Source organism: Tachyglossus aculeatus, chromosome X1 (genome assembly GCF_015852505.1).
Source record: "Tachyglossus aculeatus isolate mTacAcu1 chromosome X1, mTacAcu1.pri, whole genome shotgun sequence".
Lineage (NCBI taxonomy): Eukaryota > Metazoa > Chordata > Mammalia > Monotremata > Tachyglossidae > Tachyglossus > Tachyglossus aculeatus.
Window position 1 is genome coordinate 118148914 of NC_052101.1, and position 24175 is coordinate 118173088.

At 48.0% G+C, this 24175-nt stretch overlaps 3 protein-coding genes across 3 annotated transcripts; 2 read left to right on the plus strand and 1 right to left on the minus strand.

Annotated features, from left to right (window-relative positions):
• The first annotated feature begins 535 nt into the window (after window positions 1–535).
• LOC119949940 (olfactory receptor 7G3-like) lies at window positions 536–7686 on the plus strand. Its single transcript, XM_038771797.1, has 6 exons — window positions 536–1479; window positions 1746–1907; window positions 2018–2081; window positions 2546–2618; window positions 7009–7062; window positions 7574–7686. The coding sequence occupies exons 1-6, from the start codon at window positions 536–538 to the stop codon at window positions 7684–7686; spliced, it is 1410 nt and encodes a 469-aa protein (XP_038627725.1).
• A 3194-nt stretch (window positions 7687–10880) lies between these two features.
• LOC119949941 (olfactory receptor 7G3-like) lies at window positions 10881–11828 on the plus strand. Its single transcript, XM_038771798.1, has one exon. It carries the CDS (start codon window positions 10881–10883, stop codon window positions 11826–11828), a length of 948 nt encoding a protein of 315 aa, XP_038627726.1.
• Window positions 11829–22810: 10982 nt separating this feature from the next.
• Window positions 22811–23815, minus strand: LOC119949942 (olfactory receptor 1G1-like). The gene has a single exon (XM_038771799.1). The coding sequence runs from the start codon at window positions 23813–23815 to the stop codon at window positions 22811–22813; it is 1005 nt and encodes a 334-aa protein (XP_038627727.1).
• Window positions 23816–24175: the final 360 nt, after the last annotated feature.

Sequence of the window (24175 nt, forward strand, 5' to 3'; positions counted from 1 at the left end):
TGGGGCTGACAGTCTAAGTAGGGGCAAGGACAGATGTTGAAGTCATGTACTACTTTAGTGGTACATGACTTCAGTCATCACTAACCCAGGGGTATTCATTCAATTCCGGCATATTTATTGAGGGCTTAGTGTGTGCAGAGTACTATACTAAGCATCTGGGAGAGTACAGTATAGCAATAAATGGACACATTCTCTGCTCACAACGAGCTTAGAGTCTAGACATAAGGGAGGTAAGGGTAGAGGGAGATGAAGTGCACTGGGCTGGGTACAGTGCTCTGCACACAGCAAGCACTCCATAAATATGATTGTTTGGGTGAAATCCTGGGTGAGCGCCCTCCCCAGTACACCTGGGGCAGCACTGCTGCCGGGCAGACTCCATTCCAAGCCCGTGCTCGGGGGCATCGTCCACAGAGGGACGGCAGCATCCAACTGCCAGCCTCGTACTTCCAGAAGGGGGATTGGGCTGAAGGAAAATGTTATGACCTGCTCTTCTTCCACTGCTCCGTCTCTCTCCCTCTGCAGAAGCCCCAGCCCTATGGCCGGGGGGAACCAAAGCAGCCTCTCGGAATTCCTTCTCCTGGGACTGTCCGACCGGGCAGAGCAGCAGCAGCTCCTCTTTGTGCCGTTCCTCTGCATGTACCTGCTCGGGGTCCTGGGGAACCTGCTCATCGTGCTGGCCATTGGCTCCGACCGGCACCTGCACACCCCCATGTACTTCTTCCTCAGCAACCTGTCCGCAGTCGATGCCTGCTTCCTGTCCACCACCGTCCCTAAGATGCTGTGCAATATCCAGACCCACAGTCGGTCCATATCCTTCTCCGGGTGCCTGGCCCAGATGTACTTCTTCATGCTGTTTGTGATTCTGGACAACTTTCTCCTCACCGGGATGGCATATGACCGATTCGTGGCCATCTGCCACCCCCTGCGCTATGCTGCCATCATGAACCCATGGGTCTGTGCCTTGATGGTCGGGGTACCCTGGATCACCGTGAGTCTCATTTCCCTCTTACACACCTTACTGGTGCTTCATTTGTCCTTCTGTTCCAACAACAAGATCTTTCACTTCTTCTGCGAAATTAGCCATATCTTAAAGCTGTCCTGTTCAGACACCCTCCCTAATGAAATTCTGATCTACTTCTTCGCAGTGGTGCTTGCTGCAGTTCCCCTCACCGGGATCCTTGTCTCTTACTCACGCATCATCTCCACCATATTGAAAATGCCTTCTGTGGGGGAAAGGTGGAAAGCTTTCTCCACCTGTGGCTCTCACCTGTCAGTGGTGATTCTGTTCTATGGCACAGGCCTTGGGGTCTACTTCAGCCCCGGAGATTTCCATGGGTCCGGGAAGGGCTCGATAGCATCTGTGATGTACACGGTGGTCACCCCCATGCTGAACCCCTTCATCTACAGCCTGAGGAACAAAGACATAAAAGGGGCCCTGAGGAAACTCTTCAGCAGGAAAACTCTCACCTCCCAGAAGTCGTAACTGCTGTTCCTGAACCTGGGAGGCCTCAGGGTGTCACAAACTCACCAGCAGGGCAGAGAGCAGTTGCCCAGCTTCCTAAGGTCAGGTCTTCTCACAACCCTCATCATCAGTGCCTGTCACACAGTAACCCTTAAAACATACCATAAATAATTAATCATCGTCATCAGCATGGGACTGCTAGCAAATGCTCTGAGGTACAGGCTGGGCTGGGGACACTGAAACAATCTGGTGGCCCGAGGGTCCGGGGGGAAGGTGTGTGCAGTGTCCTGCCTAAAGTGTACCAGTTGAAGCACAAGGACTCCTCCATGGACCTTCCTTGGTCAAAGAATTCAGACAAACGTATCAGCACTCCTTGCAGTGGGGTGGGCTGCCAGACCCTCGGCTCTGGGAAGGGTCTGGCAGAAAGCCAGGAGACCATAAGCTCGTGTGTGCTGCCATTCATGGGCACAGACCCAGCAGCGTTCCTTCCCAGTGTCTTATCAAGAAGGCATTTGGTGGAATCATGCCCTCCTGAATGCCCATCTTCGTTGTTAGAGATGGACCACCCAACACAACTCACTTTCTCTTCTACATCCCTAATTTCCCCTTTGGTGACCCAGTATGTACTGCTCTTCCATCAATTTATCCAAGTCCTCTTTTCAACGTCTGATACTTTGGGCCATACAACATCCTCTGGTAATGGCCACTCTGGCCACCCACAATAATAAATGTGTACTCACTAGTTACTGCTCAGGCTAGGAGTGGAATGGCTATGACTCTGCTTGACTCTCCTTCCCGCAATTGAAACTGGTAGAGTACTGGAAACTCTCCAGGTGTAACCCTGAGACGGGATGTTGCATACTAGAGGAACAATAAGCAATGACTCTGAGTTCCTTTTGCTGCGCCATGACTGATAGCTCAGAACCCATCACATGTATTTCATTCAATTGTATTTATTGAGCGCTTACTGTATGCAGAGCACTGTATTTGGACTTTAGATTATTTTCCCCGGGTGGATCACCTTACAGTTGTTTATTCTGAAGCTCACTGGCCCCTTTTCAGCCCCTTCACACCTCTCGGTAGTTGCCACAGCTTAACCCCATCAGCATAGCAATTCGCCATCCAGAAGATCTTAATGTCATTTGCAAAGTGGAAGGTTTTTTAATGGAATTTGTTAAGCGCTATGTGCCAGGCACCATACTAAGTACCAGGGTAGATACAAGCAAAAGGGGTTGGACAAATTCCATGTCCCCCATGGGGTTCGCAGTTTTGTTTTACAGACAAGGTAACTGAGGCCCAGAAAAGTGAAGTGACTTGCCCAAAGTTACACAGCAGACAAGTGGCGGATCCGGGATTAGGACCAAGGTCCTTCTAACTCCCAGGCCCGTGCTCTATCCACTAGGCCTGCTGTTTCTCAGATTTCACTGCACACTCCCTCTCCCTAGTCATTTATGAAGATGTTGAACAAAATTGGTCCTAGTACAGATCCGTGAGAACCCTATTGTTTACACTCATCCATCCCCAAAAGGCTCTTTCCCTCTACCCTTGAGTTTGGGGTTTTTTTAGACTATTTTGCGTGGAAACCTGTCAAAGGCCTGTCAAAATACAAATTCACCTAGGACTCTTATGAGGTAGAGGTTGTATTCCTGGAAAACGCATACTGTAGTACTCATTGTGTCCAATGCCGCAAACGTGAGCACAACTGTCCCTTACTCTTTTCCCCCTACTTGTAGTCTATTTTAATGTCTGCCTCCCTCTGTAGACTGTAAGCTCCTGGTCGGCAGAGATCACGTCTACCAACTATGTTGTATTGTACTTTCCCAAGCAGTAAATGCTCAAGAAATAGCCTTGACTGAGTCATTGATTCGACCCTATGATATCCAGCTCACGCTATTGGAAGGTCGTTTCCTATTCTCGTACCATGTTTTAATAATTATGATGGCATTTGTTAAGCACTTACTATGTGCCAAGCACTGTTCGAAGCACTGGTGGGGGGGGGGGGGGTATAGGGTAATCAGGTTGTCCCACATGGGGCTTACAGTCTTAATCCCCATTTTACAGATGAGGTAACTGAGGCCCAGAGAAGTCAAGTGACTTGTCCAAAGTCACACAGCTGACAAGTGACAGAGCCGGGATTAGAACCCATGACCTCTGACTCCCAAGCCTGTGCTCTTTCCACTGAGCCACGTTGCTTCTCTAGTTTAGCTAAACAATGTGTTTAGCTAAAACACATAGTGAAACTATGCTTTCTGGCAGAGCTGAGTGTATATTATGTCTATTGGTTCCCTTCATTCATTCAGTCGCATTTATTGAGCGCTTACTCTGTGCAGAGCACTGTGCTAAGTGCTTGGCAATTGAGTAACAGAGACAATCCCTGCCCACAATGTGACAAGTCCCTTTGCAGTCTAGAAGGGGGGAGACAGACTCCAAAACAAGTATACAGGCATCAGTAGCATCATCATAAATAAATAGAATTATAGTTCTATGCGCATCATTAATAAAAATAAATAGAATTATACTTATAAATCTGTGTATATATACACAAGTGCTGTGGGGAGGGAGGAGGGTAGAGCAGAGGGAGCAAGTCGGGGTGATGGGGAGGGGAGGGGGAGCAGGAGAAAAAGGGGGCTTAGTCTGGGAAGGCCTCCTGGAGGAGGTGAGCTTTCAGTAGGGCTTTGAAGTGGGGAAGTGTGCTCGTTTGGCGGATTTGAGGAGGGAGGGCCTTCCAGGCCAGAGGTAGGACGTGGACCCGGGGTCGACGGCAGGAGAGGCGAGAACGAGGCAGTGAGAAGGTTAGCGCCAGAGAAGCGGAGTGTATGGGCTGAAATGTAGAAGGAGAGAAGGTAAGTGAGGTAAGAAGGGGTAAGGTGATGGAGAGCTGTGAAGCCAACAGTGAGGAGTTTTTGCTTGATATGGAGGTTGATAGGCAACCACTGGAGATTTTTGAGGAGGGGGGTGACATGCCCAGAACTTTTCTATAGAAAGATAATCCGGGCAGGATTTTTCCTTCTATCCTTCTATCACTTCTATCTATATTCAATCATATTCATTGAGCACTTATTGTGTGCAGAGCACTGTACTAAGCGCTTATACGGATTGACCCTTTCAAAGGCCCACAGATTAATGAGGTGCCATTTTCATAAACAGGAGAAAGCAGACTGACTTTCTCCCACCAGGGGGTGGTGTTGGAAGGGTTCACTGATCTTAAATATAATTACTGTGTAGATACTTTATAGAATTGACATTCACCATTTTGTCATTCCCAGGTTCACCTCTTTAACCCTCTTGTCAATTATTCAATCAATCAGTGATATTTGTTGAGTATTCAAAGTTTGCAGAGCACTGTACTGAGTACCTGGGAGAGTACAATGCAACTGAGTTTGTAGACATGGTCCCTGCCCTCAAAGAGTAGCAGCAGGGCCTAATGGAAAGAGCCCAGGTCCCGAGAGTCAGAGAACCTGAGTCCTAATCCCAGTTTTGCACTTGCCTGCTGGGTGGCCTTGGGCAAGTCATTTAACTTCTCTGTACCTCCATTTCCTCATTTGTAAAATGGGAATCCAATGCCTGATTTCCCTCCTGCTTTAGATGGTGAGCCCCACGTGGGACAGGAACTGTGTCAAACCTCATTAAGTTGTTTCTACTCCAGCGCTTAGTAGAGTGCTCTGCACACAGAAAGCGCTCAATAAATACAATTGAATGAATGAATACTTAACAAACACGGCAGCCATCTTGCCTCACAGGAACTCCATTGCCCCGCCCCAGGAAGACATGGAAGATGACAGATGGCTGTGAAGTGGGATGGGGTCGGCCAGACTGTAAGTGCCTTGTTGGCAGGGAATGTGTTTGCTTATTGTTATATCGTACTCTCCCAAATGCTTAGTACAGTGCTCTGCAAACACTTGAGTAAGTGCTCAACAAATACGATGGAATGAGTTATTATCATCATCATCAAGGATCTTACAGTCTAGAGGGGAATACAGACATTAAAATAAATTACAGTTGGGTAAGCAGCAAGGATAAATGCTGTGGGGGTGGGGAACAGAGTGAATAAGGAATACAGATCCAAGAGCATAGATGACCCTGATGGGAGGGCGAAAATGGTGGGGAAATGATTGGTTATTCAGTAAAGTCTTCTTGAAGGAAATATGATTTTAGTAGTGCTTTGAAGATGGGGAGTGTGGTGGGTCTGTCAGAAATGGAGGGATAGGGAGTTCCAGGTAGGATGGAGGATGTGAGCAAGGGGTCATTTTTTCTAAAAAAAACTGTTCAGTCCATATCTCCCTACTCCTCAAAAACCTCCAGTGATTGCCCATCCACCTCTGCATCAAACAGAAATTCATTCTCTCCCTCTCTCTCTTCCCTGCCACCTCCCCCAGCCACCCAACCTACTTATGCACCTCCATCTCATCCATCTCATCTAGAGAAGCAGTGTGATTCCATGGAAAGAACATGGCTTGGGAGTCAGAGGTTGTGGGTTCTAATCCCGGCTCTGCCACTTATCAGCTGTGTGACTTGGGGCAAGTCATTTAACTTCTCTGAGCCTCAGTTACCTCATCTGTAAAATGGGGATTAAGACTGTGAACCCCATGTTGGACAATTTGATCACCTTATATCCCCCCAGCACTTAGAACAGTGCTTCGCACATAGCAAGCGCTTAACAAATGCTATTATTATTATTATCATTATTATTATTATCTATCTCGCCTCTGACCCTTGTCCACATCCTCCCTCTGCCTTGGAATTCCTTTCCCCCTCCATATCTGACAGGCCACCACTGTCCCCACCATCAAAGCCCTACTAAAATCACATCTCCTCCAAGAGGCCTTCTCCAACTAAGCCCTCATTTCCCGCACTACCTCTCCCTTCTGTGTCACTTATGCACTTAGCTCTGTGCCCTTTTACCCTTGATAGATACCCCACCTTAAAAGCAGCATGGCTTAGTGGAAAGAGCGTGGGCTTGGGAGCCAGAGGAAATGGGTTCTAATCCTGCCTCTGCCAATTGTCTGCTGTGTGACCTTGGGTAAGCCACTTCACTTCTCTGTGCCTCAGTTACCTCATCTGGAAAATGGGGATTAAGACTGTAAACCCCATATGGAACAACCTGATTTCCTTGTATCTACCCCAGTGCTTAGAACAGTGCTTGGCACAAAGTAAGCGCTTAGCAAATACCATTATTAATTCATTAATTAACCCCATAGTACTTAGGTACATATCCTTACACCCTGTCATTGCCTTTATCTGTAATTTATTTTAATGTCTGTCACCCTATGTGGACTGTAAGCTCCTTGTGGGCAGATACAGGGCCTATGAACTCTATTATATCATACCCTCCAAAGCTCTTAATTCAGTTCTCTGCATGCAGTAAGCACTCACTAAATGCCACGGTTTGATCAGAAGAGAGCCTCGATCTGAGAGCTCTTCAGAAGACTCTTCCATATGATTAGTACAAAAGCCCACCCACTAGGAAATCGGCTCATCAGAGCACGGTTCAGCTCCTGTCATGTCTCCCAGTCCCCTACCCCCACCTCCCTTTCCCTTTATTTCAGATGGCTGTAAGACCCTCCATCTCATCTTCATCAGGGTTGCCCCAGAGGTGCCCAGTATGTGCAGGGCCACCTCCCACTGGCCCAGAGAAGCCATTAGCCCTGGCTGGGCAGGTCCCCAGGTGATCAGGCCTGCTGTTTTCTCCAAGGATACAGCAGGGGAGTGGAGGATGGGGGGCAGGGAGGGGAGGAGGACAGCTTGGCACCGGAGAGAGTTTTCCTTCTACTTGTGGAGCAGTCCCCAGCACCTTTTCCCCAAAGAGATGACATCTCCTCTCAGGCATGCCCCTTCAGAGCCCAAAACTGGGGCAAAATCTTCTTTCTCCCCAGAGGGAAGTGTCTGGGAAGGTGAGTCAGAGAGTGTGAGCTCAGTCTTTGCTTACCTCTAATGAGAAGCAGGGGGAATTAGGGCTCCAAATCCCTGAGAGGCAGAGCACTCCTCTGCAAATAGTTCTGCTGGGAACCCCCTCACAGCTCTGAGGCTGAGCCTGCTCCTCCGTGAACCTGCCTTCCCCAGTCCTGCCTGGGTTCTCACAGCCCTGAGCCTCCCATCCCCCTTCCTACACAGGCCACTGCAGGGAGGAGAAGCGGGGTGGCCCAAGATCCAGACCCCTGGATGTAGAGACACCCACCGCCCCCAGTACAGACCACGCTGCTGAAGAAGAGCTAACAAGTGGGTGACAGGCTCCTCGACTGTTTCTCTCAGGTAAAGTTTCTGGTTTGACCCCATTGCTCTGAGTAATAAAGACTGGAGGGAGGGCCACAAGTGACAAAGGTGGCAAGCTCTCGTCTTCTGGCTGTTTCTGTCTTGCCTCCCTTTTCCCTTTCCTACATGCCTCCTCGAATAGACTGTGTGCACCTGCTGCCTCTGCTTAACCTCTTTCAAATCTCTTTGCTACTCTCTGTATTCTGGAGTTTTCCATCTAGCTAAAGGAGAGGCTACCATGGTTCCCTTTTTTCCTCACCTACCTCCATGTTTCTCCCACTTTTGATATGCAGGGGACTGCCCACTCTTTGTAGACACTCTTCTTTTTCTGGTGTTTTTCCTACCCTGATGATCACCCCTTTACACTTTTCTTGCCTGGCTTGTATAATGAGGGCATTCATTATGCAACTATCATCAACTATCATCTCCATCATCTTTATGCAGACACCACCCAAATCTACATCTCCTCTCCTGTTCTCTCTCCATGCCTCCAGGCTCGTATCTCCTCCTGCCTTCAGGACATTTCCACTGGATGTCTGCCCACCAGCTAAAGCTCAACATGTCCAAGACTGAGCTCCTTATCTTCCTTATCTTCCCTCCCAAACCCTGTCCTCTCCCTGACTTTCCCGTCACTGTGGACAGCACTACTATCCTTCCCGTCTCACAAGCCTGCCATCTTAGTGTCATTCTTGACTCCACTCTCTCATTCATTCATTCATTCATTCATTCAACCGTATTTATTGAGTGCTTATTGTGTGCAGAGCACTGTACTAAGTGCTTGGGAAGTACAAATCGGCAACATATAGAGACGGTCCCTACCCAACAACGGGCTCCCAGTCTAGAAGGGACATTCACCCCACACATTCAATCCACTACCAAAACCTGTCATCTCACCTTCACAACATTGCCAAGATCCGCCCTTTCCTCTCCATCCAAACTGTTACTCTGTTGGTTCAATCTCTCACCCTATCCCGACTGGATTACTTCATTGGCCTCCTTTCTGATCTCCCATCCTCCTGTCTCTCCCTGCTCCAATCTATTCTTCATTCTGCTGCCCAGATTATCTTTCTACAGAAATGCTCTGGGCCAGTCACTCTCCTCCTCAAAAATCTCCAGTGGTTGCCTATCAACCTTCGCAAGAAGCAAAAACTTCTCACTCTCGACTTCAAAGCACTCCATCACCTCACCCCCTCCTACCTCACCTCCCTTCTCTCCTTCTACAGCCCAGCCCACACACTCCGCTCCTCTTCCACTAACCTCCTCACTGGGCCTCGTTCTCACCTGTCCCACCGTCGACCCCTGGCCCATGTTCTACCCCTGGCCTGGAATGCCCTCTCTCCACACATCCGCCAAACTAGCTCTCTTCCTCCCTTCAAAGCCCTACTAAGAGCTCACGTCCTCCAGGAGGCCTTCCCAGACTGAGCCCCGCCTTTTCCTCTGTTCCTCCTCCCCTCCCCATCACCCCCACTCCCTTCCTCTGCCCTACCCTCTTCCCCTCCCCACAGCACTTGGGTATATTTGTACATATTTATTACTCTATTAATTTTTATTAATGATGTGTATATAGCTATAATTCTATTTATCTATTCTGATGGTATTGATACCTATCTACTTGTTTTGTTTTGTTGTCATTCTCCCCCTTCTAGACTGTAAGCCCATTGTTGGGTAGGGACCGTCTCTATATATTGCCGATTTGCACTTCCCAAGCGCTTAGTACAGTGTTCTGCACACAGTAAGTGCTCAATAAATAAGATTGAATGAATGAATCAAGCAGTTATTATATGACAAGCACTGAAGTAAATAGAAGAGAATCAAGACCGCTAAAACTGAACTCCTCATCTCTCCCTCCCCCTTATGCCCCCGACTAAACCTAATCCTCTTCTTAGCTTTTCATCATAGTTAACAACACTACCACCCTCCCTAATCCAATGAACCCTGGAATCATCTTCACTTCTTCACTGTCTTTTCACTCTCCTATTCAGTCTGTCCCTAAATCTTGCTGATTCTTTCCCCACAATATTTCATGGTTCTGCTCCTTCCTCTCCACTCAATGGTCACCACCCTACTTCATGCGCTTATCGGTCTCCTTCATTCATTCATTCGTTCACTCAATCGTATTTGTTGAGTGCTTACTGTGGGCAAAGCACTGTACTAAACACTTGGGAGAGTACAATATAACAGTAAACAGACACATTCCCTGCCCATAATGAGCCACCTAGACTACTCGATCAGTCTTAGCACAGTGCGCTGCACAGACTCAGCATTCAATAGATACCATGTATTGATTGATTATACTTTGATGTCTGTCTCCTTCAGACTGTAAGCTCCTTCTGGCCATCGATCGTCTCTGCCGACACTTCTGTATTGTGCTCTCCCAAGTGCTTATTACAGTGCTCTGCACACAGTAAGCACTCAGTAGGTACCACTGAATGATTGATCAATGGATGCGCTCTGTCAGCATGGAGGGGAGAAAAATCTAATTCTGTTGCCGATAAAGGGAAGAGGAGAAGGAGCTGACTCAAATAATGGTGGTTTTGATTAAGTGCTTCTATGTGTCATGCACTGTACCAAGCCCTGGGATAGATATAAGTTAATCACATTGGACACAGTCCCAGTCCCACATGGGGCTCACAGTCTAAGTAGGAGGAAGGAAAGGTGTTGAAGCCAGGTACTGCTTTAGTGGTACATGACTTTGGTCATCACTGACCCTGGGGTATTTATTCAATTCAGTCATATTTATTGAGTGCTTACTGTGTGTGTGTGTGTATTGTACTAAGCACCTTGGAGGGTACAGTTTAGCAATAAACAGACACATTTCCTGCTCACAACGAGCTTAGAGTCTAGAGGTAAGGGAGGTAAGGGCAGAGGGAGGTGAAACGCAGTGGGTTGGGTACAGTGCCCTGCACATAGTAAGCACTCAATAAATATGATTGGGTGAAATCCTGGGTGAGCGCCCTCCCAGTACAGCCGGGGCAGCACACCTGCCAGGCAGGCTCCCTTCCAAGCCCATGCCCAGGTGTAGGGCCCAGGGGGCATTGTCCACAGTGGGATGGCAGCATCCAACTGCCAGCCTCGTACTTCCAGAAGGGGGATTGAGCTGAAGGGAAATGTTATAACCTTATCTTCTTCCCCTGCCCTGTCTCTCTCCCTCTGCAGAAGACCCGGCCCCATGGCCAGGGGAAACCAAAGCAGCCTCTCGGAATTCCTCCTCCTGGGACTGTCCGCCCGGGAGGAGCAGCGGCAGCTCCTCTTCGTGCCGTTCCTCTGCATGTACCTGCTCGGGGTCCTGGGGAACCTGCTCATCGTGCTGGCCATTGGCTCTGACCGGCACCTGCACACCCCCATGTACTTCCTCCTCAGCAACCTGTCTGCGGTCGATGCCTGCATCCTGTCCACCACCGTCCCTAAGATGCTGTGCAATATCCAGACCCACAGTCAGTCCATATCCTTCTCTGGGTGCCTGGCCCAGATGTACTTCTTCATGCTGTTCCTGATTCTGGACAACTTCCTCCTCACCGGGATGGCATATGACCGGTTCATGGCCATTTGCCACCCCCTGCACTACACTGCCATCATGAACCCACGGGTCTGTGTCTTGATGGTCGGGGTGCCCTGGATCACCGTGAGTCTCATTTCCCTCTTACACACCTTACTGGTGCTTCATTTGTCCTTCTGTTCCAACAACGAGATCTTTCACTTCTTCTGCGAAATTACCTATATTCTAAAGCTGTCTTGTTCAGACACCCTCCCCAACGAAATCCTGCTCTACCTCTTTGTGGTAGTGCTGGCTGCGGTTCCCCTCATCGGGATCCTTGTCTCTTATTCACACATCATCTCTACTATATTGAAAATCCCATCTGCAGGTGGAAAGTGGAAAGCTTTCTCCACCTGTGGCTCCCACCTGTCAGTGGTGTTTCTGTTCTATGGCACTGGCCTTGGGGTCTACCTCAGCCCTGGGTCTTCCCAAAGGTCCTGGAGAGGTTCGACAGCATCTGTAATGTACACGGTGGTCACCCCCATGCTGAATCCCTTCATCTACAGCCTGAGGAACAAGGACATGAAAGGGGCCCTGATGAAGCTCTTCAGCAGAAAAACTCTCACCTCCCAGAAGTCATAACTGCTGTTCCTGAACCTTGGAGGCCTCAGGGTATCACAAACTCACCAGTCTGGCAGAGAGCAGTTACCCAGACTTCCTAAGATCAGGTCCTCTCACAACCATCATCATCAGTGCCTGTCACATAGTAAGCCTTAAAAAATACCATAAATAATTAATCATCATCGTCAGTATGCTCTGAGGTACAGGTTGAAACAATCTGGTGGCCCAGAGGGTCGGGGTTGGGGTTTTGCAGTGTCCTGCTTGCAGTGTACCGAATGAAGTGCAAGGACTCCTCCATCTACCTTCCTGGGTTTAAAAAATTCAGACAAATATACTAGCATTCCTTGCATGGGGGGGGAGGCATGGGCTGCCAGACCCTAGGCTCTGAGAAGTATCTGGTGGAAAGCCAGGAGACCATAAGCTCATGTGTGCTGCCATCCATGGGCACAGACCCAGCAGCCTTCCGGCCCAGTGTATTATCAAGAGAGCATTTGGTGGAACCATGCCCTCTTGGACGCCCATCCTCATGGTTAGGGATGGACCACCCAGAGCAACTCACTTTCTCTTCTACACCCCTAATTTCCCCTTTGGTGACCCAGTATCAACTGCTCTTCCATCCGTTTATCCAAGTCCTCTTTTCAATGCCTGATACTTTGGGCTGCACAGCATCCTTTGGTAATGAATTCTACCCTCTGGCCATCCACTGACTGCTTTTGTTTCATACCCCCAACACCTTCAAGGTTTAATGGGTGCCCCATGTCCTGGTTGCATGAGATTTGGCAAACAACAATTTTGGGTTCATCCTGACATGCATTTGTAAATGTCAATCATGTCCTCTCCCTCCCTACATCTTTCCAGACAGAAGCTTAAGTCATTCCTCAGTCAGAAGCTTCTTCATTCTGGTTGTTCTTTTCGGTCCTTTCTCTCTCTGTTCCATCTTTCCTGTGATGCAGTGACCAGATGGGAATGAGCTAAGATTATACACGGGGAAAGAACTGTGCCCTTCAGTTTGGTTTCTATGCATTTGGTTGAGGTTTTTTTGGCAGCTGCTGCATACTGGAGGAACAATAAACAATGACTCTTTAGATTATTTTTCCCCAGGTGTTCCACCTTGCAGTTTTTCATTCTGAAGCTTACCAGCCCCTTCACACCTCTCGGTAGTTCCCGCAGTTTAACCCCATCGGCATAGCAATTCACCACCCAGAAGAGCTTAATGTCATTTGCAAACTGGAAGGTTTATTTGTAATGGAATTTGTTAAGCACTGACTATGTGCCAGGCACTGTACTAAGTGCTGGGGTAAATAGAACGAGTCGTCTACACACACTGCCTCGAATTCTTCAATGACAACTCTCTCCTCGACCCCCCTCTGGCTTCCGTCCCCTACATTCCACGGAAACTGCCCTCTCAAAGGTCACCAATGACCTCCTGCTTGCCAAATCCAACGGCTCATACTCTATCCTAATCCTTCTCGACCTCTCAGCGGCCTTTGACACTGTGGACCACTCCTTTCTCCTCAACACGCTATCCAACCTTGGCTTCACAGACTCTGTCCTCTCCTGGTTCTCCTCTTATCTCTCCGGCCGTTCATTCTCAGTCTCTTTTGCAGGCTCCTCCTCCCCCTCCCATCCCCTTACTGTAAGGGTTCCTCAAGGGTCAGTTCTAGGTCCCCTTCTGTTCTCGATCTACACTCACTCCTTTGGTGAACTCATTCGCTCCCACGGCTTCAACTATCATCTCTACGCTGATGACACCCAAATCTACATCTCTGCCTCTGCTCTCTCTCCCTCCCTCCAGGCTTGTATCTCCTCCTGCCTTCAGGATATCTCCATCTGGATGTCTGCCCACCATCTAAAACTCAACATGTCCAAGACTGAACTCCTTATCTTCCCTCCCAAACCCTGCCCTCTCCCTGACTTTCCCATCACTGTTGACGGCACTACCATCCTTCCCATCTCACAAGCTTGCAACCTTGGTGTCATCCTCGACTGCGCTCTCTCGGTCACTCCTCACATCCAATCCGTCACCAAATCCTGCCGGTCTTACCTCCACAACATCGCCAAGATCCGCCCTTTCCTCTCCATCCAAACTGCTACCCTACTCATTCAATCTCTCATCCTATCCCAGCTGGATTACTGCATCAGCCTCCTCTCTGATCTCCCATCCTCCTGTCTCTTCCCACTTCAATCCATACTTCACACCGCTGCCCAGATCATCTTTGTGAAGAAATGCTCTGGGCATGTTACTCCCTTCCTCAAAAATCTCCAGTGGCTACCAATCAACCTATGCATCAGGCAAAAACTCCTCACCCTCGGCTTCAAGGCTCTCCATCACCTCGCCCCCTCCTACCTCACCTCCCTTCTCTCCTTCTACAGCCCAGCCCGCACCCTCCACTCCTCTGCTGCTAATCTCCTCACTGTCCCTCGTTCTCACCTGTCCCACCATCAACCCCCAGCCCACGTCCTCCCCCTAGCCTGGAATGCCCTCCCTCTGCACATCCACCAAGCTAGCTCTCTTCCTCCCTTCAAAGCCCTACTGAGAGCTCACCTCCTCCAGGAGGACTTCCCAGACTGAGCCCCCTCCTTCCTTTCTCCCTACTCCCCCTCCGCATCCCCCCCTCCTTACTTCTTTCCCCTCCCCACAGCACCTGTATATATGTATATATGTTTGTATGTATTTATTACTCTATTTATTTATTTATTTATTTTATTTGTACATATTTATTCTATTTATTTTATTTTGCTAATATGTTCTGTTTTGTTCTCTGTCTCCCCCTTCTAGACTCTGAGCCTACTGTTGGGTAGAGACCGTCTCTATATGTTGCCAACTTGTACTTCCCAAGTGCTTAGTACAGTGCTCTGCACACAGTAAGTGCTCAATAAATACGAATGAATGAATGAATGAATGAATGAATGAAAGAGAGAGAAGGGCAGAAGTTGGGGAGGGCAAGGCAATAAAGAAATATAAATGATATCCCTGAGCAAGAGTAGTCTTGTGTAAACCTTTAGCACTGTAATCAATTCTTTGGCACAGGTTGTTGGTCCTGAAGACAATTACCATCATCATCTCTTTGGCATGTAATTTACGAGTATGAATCAGCTCTATAACTCAAGTAATGAATGTGTGTCGACTCATAAACGATTAGCACAAATTATGTGTGCACCTAGAGACTGATGAACATGACACATTCCCAGAACTTGATTAGCATGATTCATGCGCCCACCCATAACTCAATCAACGAGATGTCCAATCACATCCTTAACTCAGTTTGCATGATTTATGCATACATCCATATCTCCATTAGTAGATTTGGGTGCAAATCCATATCTTGATTAGCATGATCTATGTGTGGATCTATATCTCATTTGTCATAATTTACATCAATTGGAAAAATTTATGCTCACACCCACAGAAATTGTAGATTGCCTATTTTTTCCAAGAAATCTTCATCCTGAAAGAAAAATTCGAAATGGTGTCCCTCAGCTCTTCTCACTCTGGAAAAGGGTGGGTTGAGGAGAGAGGGGAGGGGAGACTGGCTGTAAGCCCTGGATCCAGGATGCATGTTTACATATTGAAATCCACAGGTAATACCAAAGATCACCCCAATTCCTGGTCGGGCCACGTCTGACAGCAGTCCCTGGGTAGAGACCTGCACGAGCGCAATAATTTGTTTCAGAACTTGCAAGTCACCCACTTAGGGAGCTCATCTTCTCCATTTCCTACTACAGCCCAGCATGTTCATTTCACTCTTCTAACACCAACCTACTCACTGTACCTCAATCTCATCTATCTCGCCACCAACCCTGTGCCCATGTCCTGCCTCTGGCCTGGAACTCCCTCTCCCTTCATATCTGATGGACCATCACTCTCCCCACCTTCAAAGCTGTATTAAAACCACAACTCCTCCAAGGGGCCTTCCTCGACTAAGCCCTCGTTTCCCCTTCTCCCTCTCCCTTCTGCATCACCCTTGCACTTGGACCTACTCCCTTTATTCACCCCACCCTCAGTCCCACGGCACTAATGTACATATCCATAATTTTTTTAATATCTGACTCCCTGCTCTAGACTTTAAGCTCTGGGAACATGTCTACCAACTCTGTTATATCGTACTCTCCCAAGCTCTTAGTCCGGTGCTCTGTATACTGTAAGTGCTCGATAAATACGACTGATCGACGGCTGCAGCTACCACCTCTATGTAGTTGCTCCAAATCTACCTCTCCAGCCCCACCCTCTCACCTAATCTACAAGCCCTCATCTCCTCTTATGTCCAGGATATCTCTGCTTGAATGTCCTGCTGGCACCTCAAACTCAACCTGTTGAAAACTGAACTCCTCATCGTCTCTCTTAAAACCTACCCCTCCACTGAAGTTTCCCCTCTCTATCAAAAGCACCACTCTAGATGTTTGAAGAGAGAGTGATAGAATCTTATTGGAGATTGAGAAAGGTAATAGATTGATGATCACAATCCCTGTTCAATCAATCAGTATCAATCAATGGCATTTATTGAGAGCTTTCTGTATGCAGAGCCCTGCACTAGACACTTGGGAAAGCACAACAGATAAGAGGATGTGATCCCTGCCATCAAGGAGCTTAAAATCTAGCTGGAGACAGACATCAAAATTAAATTAAGAGTAGAAGACATAACCTAGTATAAGGATATGTACACAAGTGTGGTAGGGTTTGGATTGAGGTGAGTAGAAAAGTGCTTATGGGGTACAGACCCAAGCGCATAGGCGATAGAGAAGGAAGGGAGGATAAGGAGGGGAGATGAGAGGTTAGTCGGGGAAGGTATTCTGGAAGAGATATGATTTTAGTAGGCTTTGAAGATGGGGAGAGTGATGGTCTGCCAGATAATAATAATAATTATGGTATTTGTTAAGTGCTAACTATGTGCCAGGCACTGTACTATGCACTGGGGTGGATACAAGCAAATCGGGTTGAACACAGTCCCTGTCTCATGTAGGGCTCACAATCTCAATCCCCATTTTACAGATGAGGTATCTGAGGCCCAGAGAAGTGAAGTGACTTGCTCAAGGTCACACAGCAGACCAGTGGGGAAGCCAGAATTAGAACCCATGGCCTTCTGACTCCCAGGCCTGTGCTCTATCCACTATTCTGCTTACGAAGGGTGGGGGGAGGGCACAGCAGGCTAGACTGTGAGCCTACTGTTGGGTAGCGACCGTCTCTGTATGTTGCCAACTTGTACTTCCCAAGCGCTTAGTACAGTGCTCTGCACACAGTAAGCACTCAATAAATACAAATGAATGAATGAATGAATGAGGGAGTTCTGGGCAGGAGGAAGGGCATGGACAAGAGGTCAGTGGTCAGAGGGATGAGAGTGAGGTACAGTGAGTAGACTGATATTAGAGAAGCGGAGCATGGGGCCTGGGTTGTAGTGGGAGCTGAGCAAGAATGTAGTGGGGAAAGAGTTGTTTGAGTGTGTTGAAACCATTGATGAGGAGTTTCTGATGAATGGGCAGTCATTGGAGAAATCTGAGGTGTGGGGAGATCTGAGAAGCAGCATGGCCTAATGGACAGAGCAGTGGCCAGAAGTCAGAAGGACCTGGGTTCCAGTCCCAGGTTCACCATTTGTCTGCATGTGACCTTGGATAAATCGCTTAACTTCTCTATGCCCCAGTTGCCTCATCTGTAAAATGGGGATTAAGACTATGAGCCCCATGTGGGACAAGGACTGTGTTCAAACTGATTCATTTGTATTTACCCCAGTGCTTAGAACCCTGCTTGGCACATACTAAGTGCTTAACAAGTACCATTACTATTATTATGTGTGCAGAACAATTTTTTTAGAGGCCCTGGATCACCTGCACAGTCCATCTCCTTCACTCTTTTGCACGAGCCACAGGACATTGTTGATGGAAATCTAAATATCCAGCCAACTTCATCCATTTCAGGTGTATCCTTGTGTGCTGTAATTCTGCCCCCTCCTCTGCCCGGCAAAATTATTTCTCTGTCTTCATTGACACCCATGCCCATCTCCCTCACCAGTCATTCCAGGCATTTAACTCCTTCCTCGGGCCCCCTTCCCCCCTCCCTCCCGTATCTCTTAACTCCAATGACCTGGCCACATATTTTGTTAAGAAAATTGACACTGAGTCAATTAAAAAGTTGAATGAGATTCTACAACACAGGGAGATAGAAAAACAAGTTTCCCGGAATCCAAGATATCAAGGATATAAATTTTACTGAGTTATCAAGAATCTCAGAGACAAAGAATTGTCAGGAGATTGGTCCACCCCCTTCACTTCCCCATATTCCACACTCACAGCTCTTCCCACGGGAACTGATCACACAGGGACACAGCAAAGTTTGGCAAGTACTTTAACTAGGACTTTGGGAATTTTATGTCCCAAAAGCCTCTCAGTATTCCCTGGGTGATCTCTTCCATCTCGCTGTCGACCCCTTTCCCACATCCTCCCCCAAGCCTGGAACTCCCTCCCCCTCTTTATCCACCAGACCACCACTCTTTCCACCTTCAAAGAATTATTAAGGTCACATCTCCTCCTAGACAGTGAAGACTGATCTTTTTCCCGGCTCGCTCTCCCTTCTCCGTCGTCTATGAATGTGGATCTGTGACCTTTAGTCATTTGATAGTCACCCCATCCTCACTATTGGCTTCAAAGCTCTCCATCACCTTGCCCCCTCTTACCTCACCTCCCTTCTCTCCTTCTACAGCCCAGCCCACACACTCCACTCCTCTGCCGCTAACCTCCTCACTGTGTCTTGTTCTTGCCTATCCTGCTGTCGACCCTGGCCCACATCCTACTTGTGGGCTGGAATGCCCTCCCTCCTCACATCCACCAAACTAACTCACCTCACCCCTTTAAAGCCCTACTGATAGCTCACTTCCTCCAGGAGGCCTTCCCAGACTGAGACCCCCTTTTCCTCTGCTCCTCCTCCCCTCCCCATCGCCCATCTCCCTCCCTCTGCTCTACGCCCCTCCCCTCCCCACAGCACTTTTGTATATATGTACATATTTATTATTCTATTTATTTTATTATTGGTGTGTATGTATTTATAATTCTATTTATTCATATTGATGCTATTGATGCCTGTCTACTTGTTTTGTTTTATTTTGTTTTGTTTTCTGTCCTCCCCCCACTTCTAAACTGTGAGCCAATTGTTGGGTAGGGATTGTCTCTATTTGTTGCCAAATTGTACTTTCCAAGTGCTTAGTACAGTGCTCTGCATACAGTAAGTGCTCAATAAATATGATTGAATGAATGAATGAACTCCATGCCACTTATGTAACTATTTTTAAATTATATATTCTAAATTACTTATTCATATTGATGCCAGTCTCCTTCTTAGACTGGAAGATCATTATGGGCAGGGGACGTGTCTTCTAATTCTGTTGTATTGTACTCTCCCAAGCACTTAGTATGGTGCTCTGCACATAGTAAGCGCTCAATGAATACCATTGATTGATTGGTATAAAAGAAGCAGAAGCAAACATTTCTTCACTGTGAGTGGTAAGTATATGAAATCTGAACTCCTTGTCTTCCCTCCCAAACCTTGTCCTCTCCCTGACTTTCCCATCTGTGTTGACGGCACTACCATCCTTCCCGTCTCACAAGCCCGCAACCTTGGTGTCATCCTCTACTCCGCTCTCTCATTCAGCCCTCACATCCAAGCCGTCACCAAAAGCTGCCGGTCTCAGCTCCGCAACTTTGCCAAGCTCCACCCTTTCCTCTCCATCCATACCGCTACCCTGCTCATTCAAGCTCTCATCCTATCCCGTCTGGACTACTGCATCAGCCTTCTCTCTGATCTCCCATCCTCATGTCTCTCTCCACTTCAATCCATACTTCATGCTGCTGCCCGGATTATCTTTGTCCAGAAACACTCTGAGCATATTACTCCCCTCCTCAGAAATCTCCAGTGGCTACCAATCAATCTGTGCATCAGGCAGAAACTCCTCACCCTGGGCTTCAAGGCTCTCCATCCCCTCGCCCCCTCCTACCTCACCTCCCTTCTCTCCTTCTATAGCCCAGCCCACACCCTCCGCTCCTCCACCGCTAATCTCCTCACCGTACCTCGTTCTCGCCTGTCCCACCATCGACCCCCGGCCCACGTCATCCCCCGGGCCTGGTATGCCCTCCCTCTGCCCATCCGCCAAGCTAGCTCTCTTCCTCCCTTCAAGGCCCTACTGAGAGCTCACCTCCTCCAGGAGGCCTTCCCAGACTGAGTCCCTTCCTTCCTCTCCCCCTCGTCCCCCTCTCCATCCCCCCATCTTACCTCCTTCCCTTCCCCACAGCACCTGTATATATGTATATATGTTTGTACATATTTATTACTCTATTTATTTATTTATTTATTCATTTATTTTACTTGTACATATCTATTCTATTTATTTTGTTTTGTTGGTATGTTTGGTTTTGTTCTCTGTCTCCCCCTTTTAGACTGTGAGCCCACTGTTGGGTAGGGACTGTCTCTATGTGTTGCCAATTTGTATTTCCCAAGCACTTAGTACAGTGCTCTGCACATAGTAAGCGCTCAATAAATACGATTGATGATGATGATGATGTTACCAGCGAAAACTGTGTAAGCAGAAAATAACAGCAAAGGATGGGTTTGGGCAAATTCATGATGAGAAATCTATACAGGGCTACTATATGGGAAGGTGGGATGTACAGAACAGAAGCCAAAGCACAGCCCTGAACCAGACCACCCACCCCCTAGACAATGGAGGACTGACCAGCTACTCACCTGGTGTTACAGACACTCATAGATTGTGCTGGTCCCAACATGAGGGAATCAGTTGGCAATGGGCGCTGCTGCCCCCTGGACACCGCTACTGCCCTCTGGACCCTTCCCTTCCCCCAGCCCCCCAGCCCTCAACTGCATCCCCTCCTTCCAGACAATGCCATATTCTTTGGGGGTCAAGGGTCAAACACTGCATCATGGGTGCCAAACCAGTCTCTTGCAACTCCAGGAGGTGATGGAGTTCACTCTTGATCTCCTTTGCAGGCTCCTCCTCCCCCTCCCATCCCATTATTGTAGGGGTTCCTCAAGGGTCAGTTCTTGGTCCCCTTCTGTTCTCTATCTATACTCACTCCTTTGGTGAACTCATTCGCTCCCACGGCTCCAACTGTCATCTCTACGCTAATGACACCCTAATCTATATCAACACCCCTGCTCTCTCTCCCTCCCTCCAGGAACGTATCTCCTCCTGCCTTCAGTTCATCTCCATCTGGATGTCTGCTCAACATCTAAAACTCAACGTGTCCAAGACTGAGCTCCTTATCTTCCCTCCCAAACCCTGTCCTCTCCCTGACTTTCCCATCACTGTAGATGGCACTACCATCCTTCCCGTCTCACAAGCCCACAAAAGTAGTGTCATCCTTGACTCTGCTCTCTCATTCACCCCACACATCCAATCTGTCTGTCACTGAAAACTGCCAGTCTCACCTCCACAACATCGCTAAGATCCGTCCTTTCCTCTCCATCCAAACCGCTACCTTCCTGGTTCAATCTCTCATCCTATCCCGACTGGATTACTGCATCAGCCTCCTTTCTGATCTCCCAGCCTCCTGTCTCTCCCCATTTCAGTCTATACTTCACGCAGCTGCCCAAATTATCTCTGTATGGAAACGCTCTAGGCATGTCACTCCCCTCCTCAGTAATCTCCAGTAGTTGCCTGTCAACCTACAAATCAAGCAAAAACTCCTCACTCTCGACTTCAAGGTTCTCCATCACCTCACCCCCTCCTATTCATTCATGCATTCATTCAATTGTATTTACTATGTGCAGAGCACTGTACTAAGCACTTGGGAAGTACAAGCTGGCAATATATACAGACGGTCCCTACCCAACAACGGGCTTACAGTCTAGAAGTCTACCTCACCTCCCTTCTCTCCTTCTATAGCCCAGCCCGCACCCTCCACTCCTCTACCGCTAACCTCCTCATTGTGCCTTGTTCTCGCCTGTCCTTGGCCCACGTCCTTCCCCTGGTCTGGAATGCCCTCCCACCACACATCTGCCAAACTAGCTCTCTTCCTCCCTTCAAAGCCTTACTGAGAGCTCACCTCCTCCAGGAGGCCTTCCCAGACTGAGCCCCCTTTTTCCTCTCCTCCTCCCCTCCCCATTGCCCACCTCCCTCTGCCCTACCTCCTTCCCCTCCCCACAGCACTTATATATATTTGTACATAGTTATTACTCTATTTATTTTACTTGTACATATTTACTACTCTATTTTATTAATGATGTGCATTAGCTATAATTCTATTTATTCTGACTGTTTTGACACCTGTCTACTTGTTTTGTTTTTGTTGTCTGTCTCCCCTTTCTAGACTGTGATCCCATTGTTGGGTAGGGACCATCTCTATGTGTTGCCGACTTGTGCTTCCCAAGCGCTGTACAGTGCTCTGCACACAGTAAGTGCTCAATAAATACAATTGAATGAATGAATGAATGAATGTAGAAAGGAAGCAGTGTTGCCTAGTGGATAGAGCAAGGGCCTGGGAGTCAGAAGGACCTGTGTTCTAATCCCAGCTCCACCGCTTGTCTGCTGTGTGACCTTGGGCAAGTCAGTTCACTTCTCTGTGCCTCAGTTACCTCATCTACAAAATGAGGATTATGACTGCGAGCCCCACGTGGGACAAGGACTATGTCCAATTTGGTTACCTTGTATTGACTCCAGTGCTTAGAACAGTGCCTGGCACATAGTAAGCACTTAACAAATGCCATTAAAAAAACTTAAAGATGTTAGACGGTAATCCCTAAAAATTAGGCTCTGTGTCAAGGAGGGCTATGATCTGCTGAATCCCAATGCTACTGTTGGAAAGAGAATACTGGCCTGTACTGGATCGACTATTGGTCTGATCCCAAAAAGGTATTTCTTATATTCTGGTATGGATTGTGTACAAAAAAAAAATTGTAATTTCCAGGTGTAGTGAAAATCACAGGGATGGTGATCACTGAAAATTCCACTACTGAGGATATTTGTGGTTGTCTTGGGTTTGGACAACAAGACTGGAGGTAGAAGTCAGAGTTTCTGAGTGGGGATTGTTTCGCAGCTGAAGAGTTTCCTCAGGGCCGCTTTCACGTCTTTGTTCCTCAGGCTGTAGATGAAGGGGTTCAGCATGGGGGTGACCACCGTGTACAACACAGAGGCTAGCAAATCCTCAAGCTTGGATTGGATAGATGAAGGTTGGATGTGCACCCCCATGCCAGCCCCGTAAAATAGAGTGACCACAGTGAGGTGGGAGCCACAGGTAGAGAAGGCTTTCCGCTTCCCCTCTGCAGATGGGATTTTCAGCACAGCAGAGACGATGCAGATGTAGGAGACAACAATGCACATCGCAGGAGCCAAACCAAGCAGCACAGCTACAGTGAAAATCAAAACCTCGTTGGTGCTGATGTCAGAGCAGGAAAGCTTGAGCAGAGGGGTGAGATCACAATAGAAATGAGGGATTTCATTGTCTCCACAGAAAAAGAGCCGAGCCGCCATGACAGTGTGCAACAGGGAGTGGAGAAAAGTAATAAACCAGGACCCGGCCACCAGAAAGACACAGAGCTGCGGGCTTACGGCAGTGGTGTAGTGTAAAGGGTGGCAGATGGCCATGTACCGGTCAAAAGCCATTGCCGTCAAGAGGAAACTGTCCATATAGGCAAAAAGAATTAAAAAGTAAATTTGCGTCAGGCAGCCGGCATAGGAGATGGTTTTCTTCTGGGTCTGAATGTTGAGCAGCATCTTGGGGAGGGTGGTGGTTGTGAGGCAGAGATCAACAAAAGATAGTTTGCTCAGGAAGAAGTACATGGGTGTGTGAAGGTGAGAGTCGAATCTGATGGCCAGGATGATAAGCAGATTTCCTAGCACTGAGATGAGGTACATGAAAAAAAAAAGCCCAAAGATGAATGGCTGCTGCTTTGGATCGTCAGAAAATCCCAGGAGGATGAATTCAGAAATCATTGTTTGGTTTCCCTTTGCCGGGTGTCTCATATCTGCTGGGAGAAAACTATGGAGAAAAAGAGTGAAAAACATCATCATCATCAATCGTATTTATTGAGCGCTTACTGTGTGCAGAGCACTGTACTAAGTGCTTGGGAAGTACAAATTGGCAACATATAGAGACAGTCCCTACCCAACAGTGGGCTCACAGTCTAACCCAAGATGGATTGTGTGTACGCTGGGCAAAGTGTTTTTTATGAAAAATAATTTACAGTAGAATACTCCACTTTAGGCCCCAGATATGCGAAGTTACATGTATCCCAATCTAACTTTAGGGGGAATGTACCGGGCAGACAGATTGGGATTCAGGAGTTTCACTTCTTCTTGCTGTGTTGGAAAGCGGGTCTCCTTATTGCAGAAGGCAAAATCACCTTCAATCACTTCTCCTATAATGCGGCA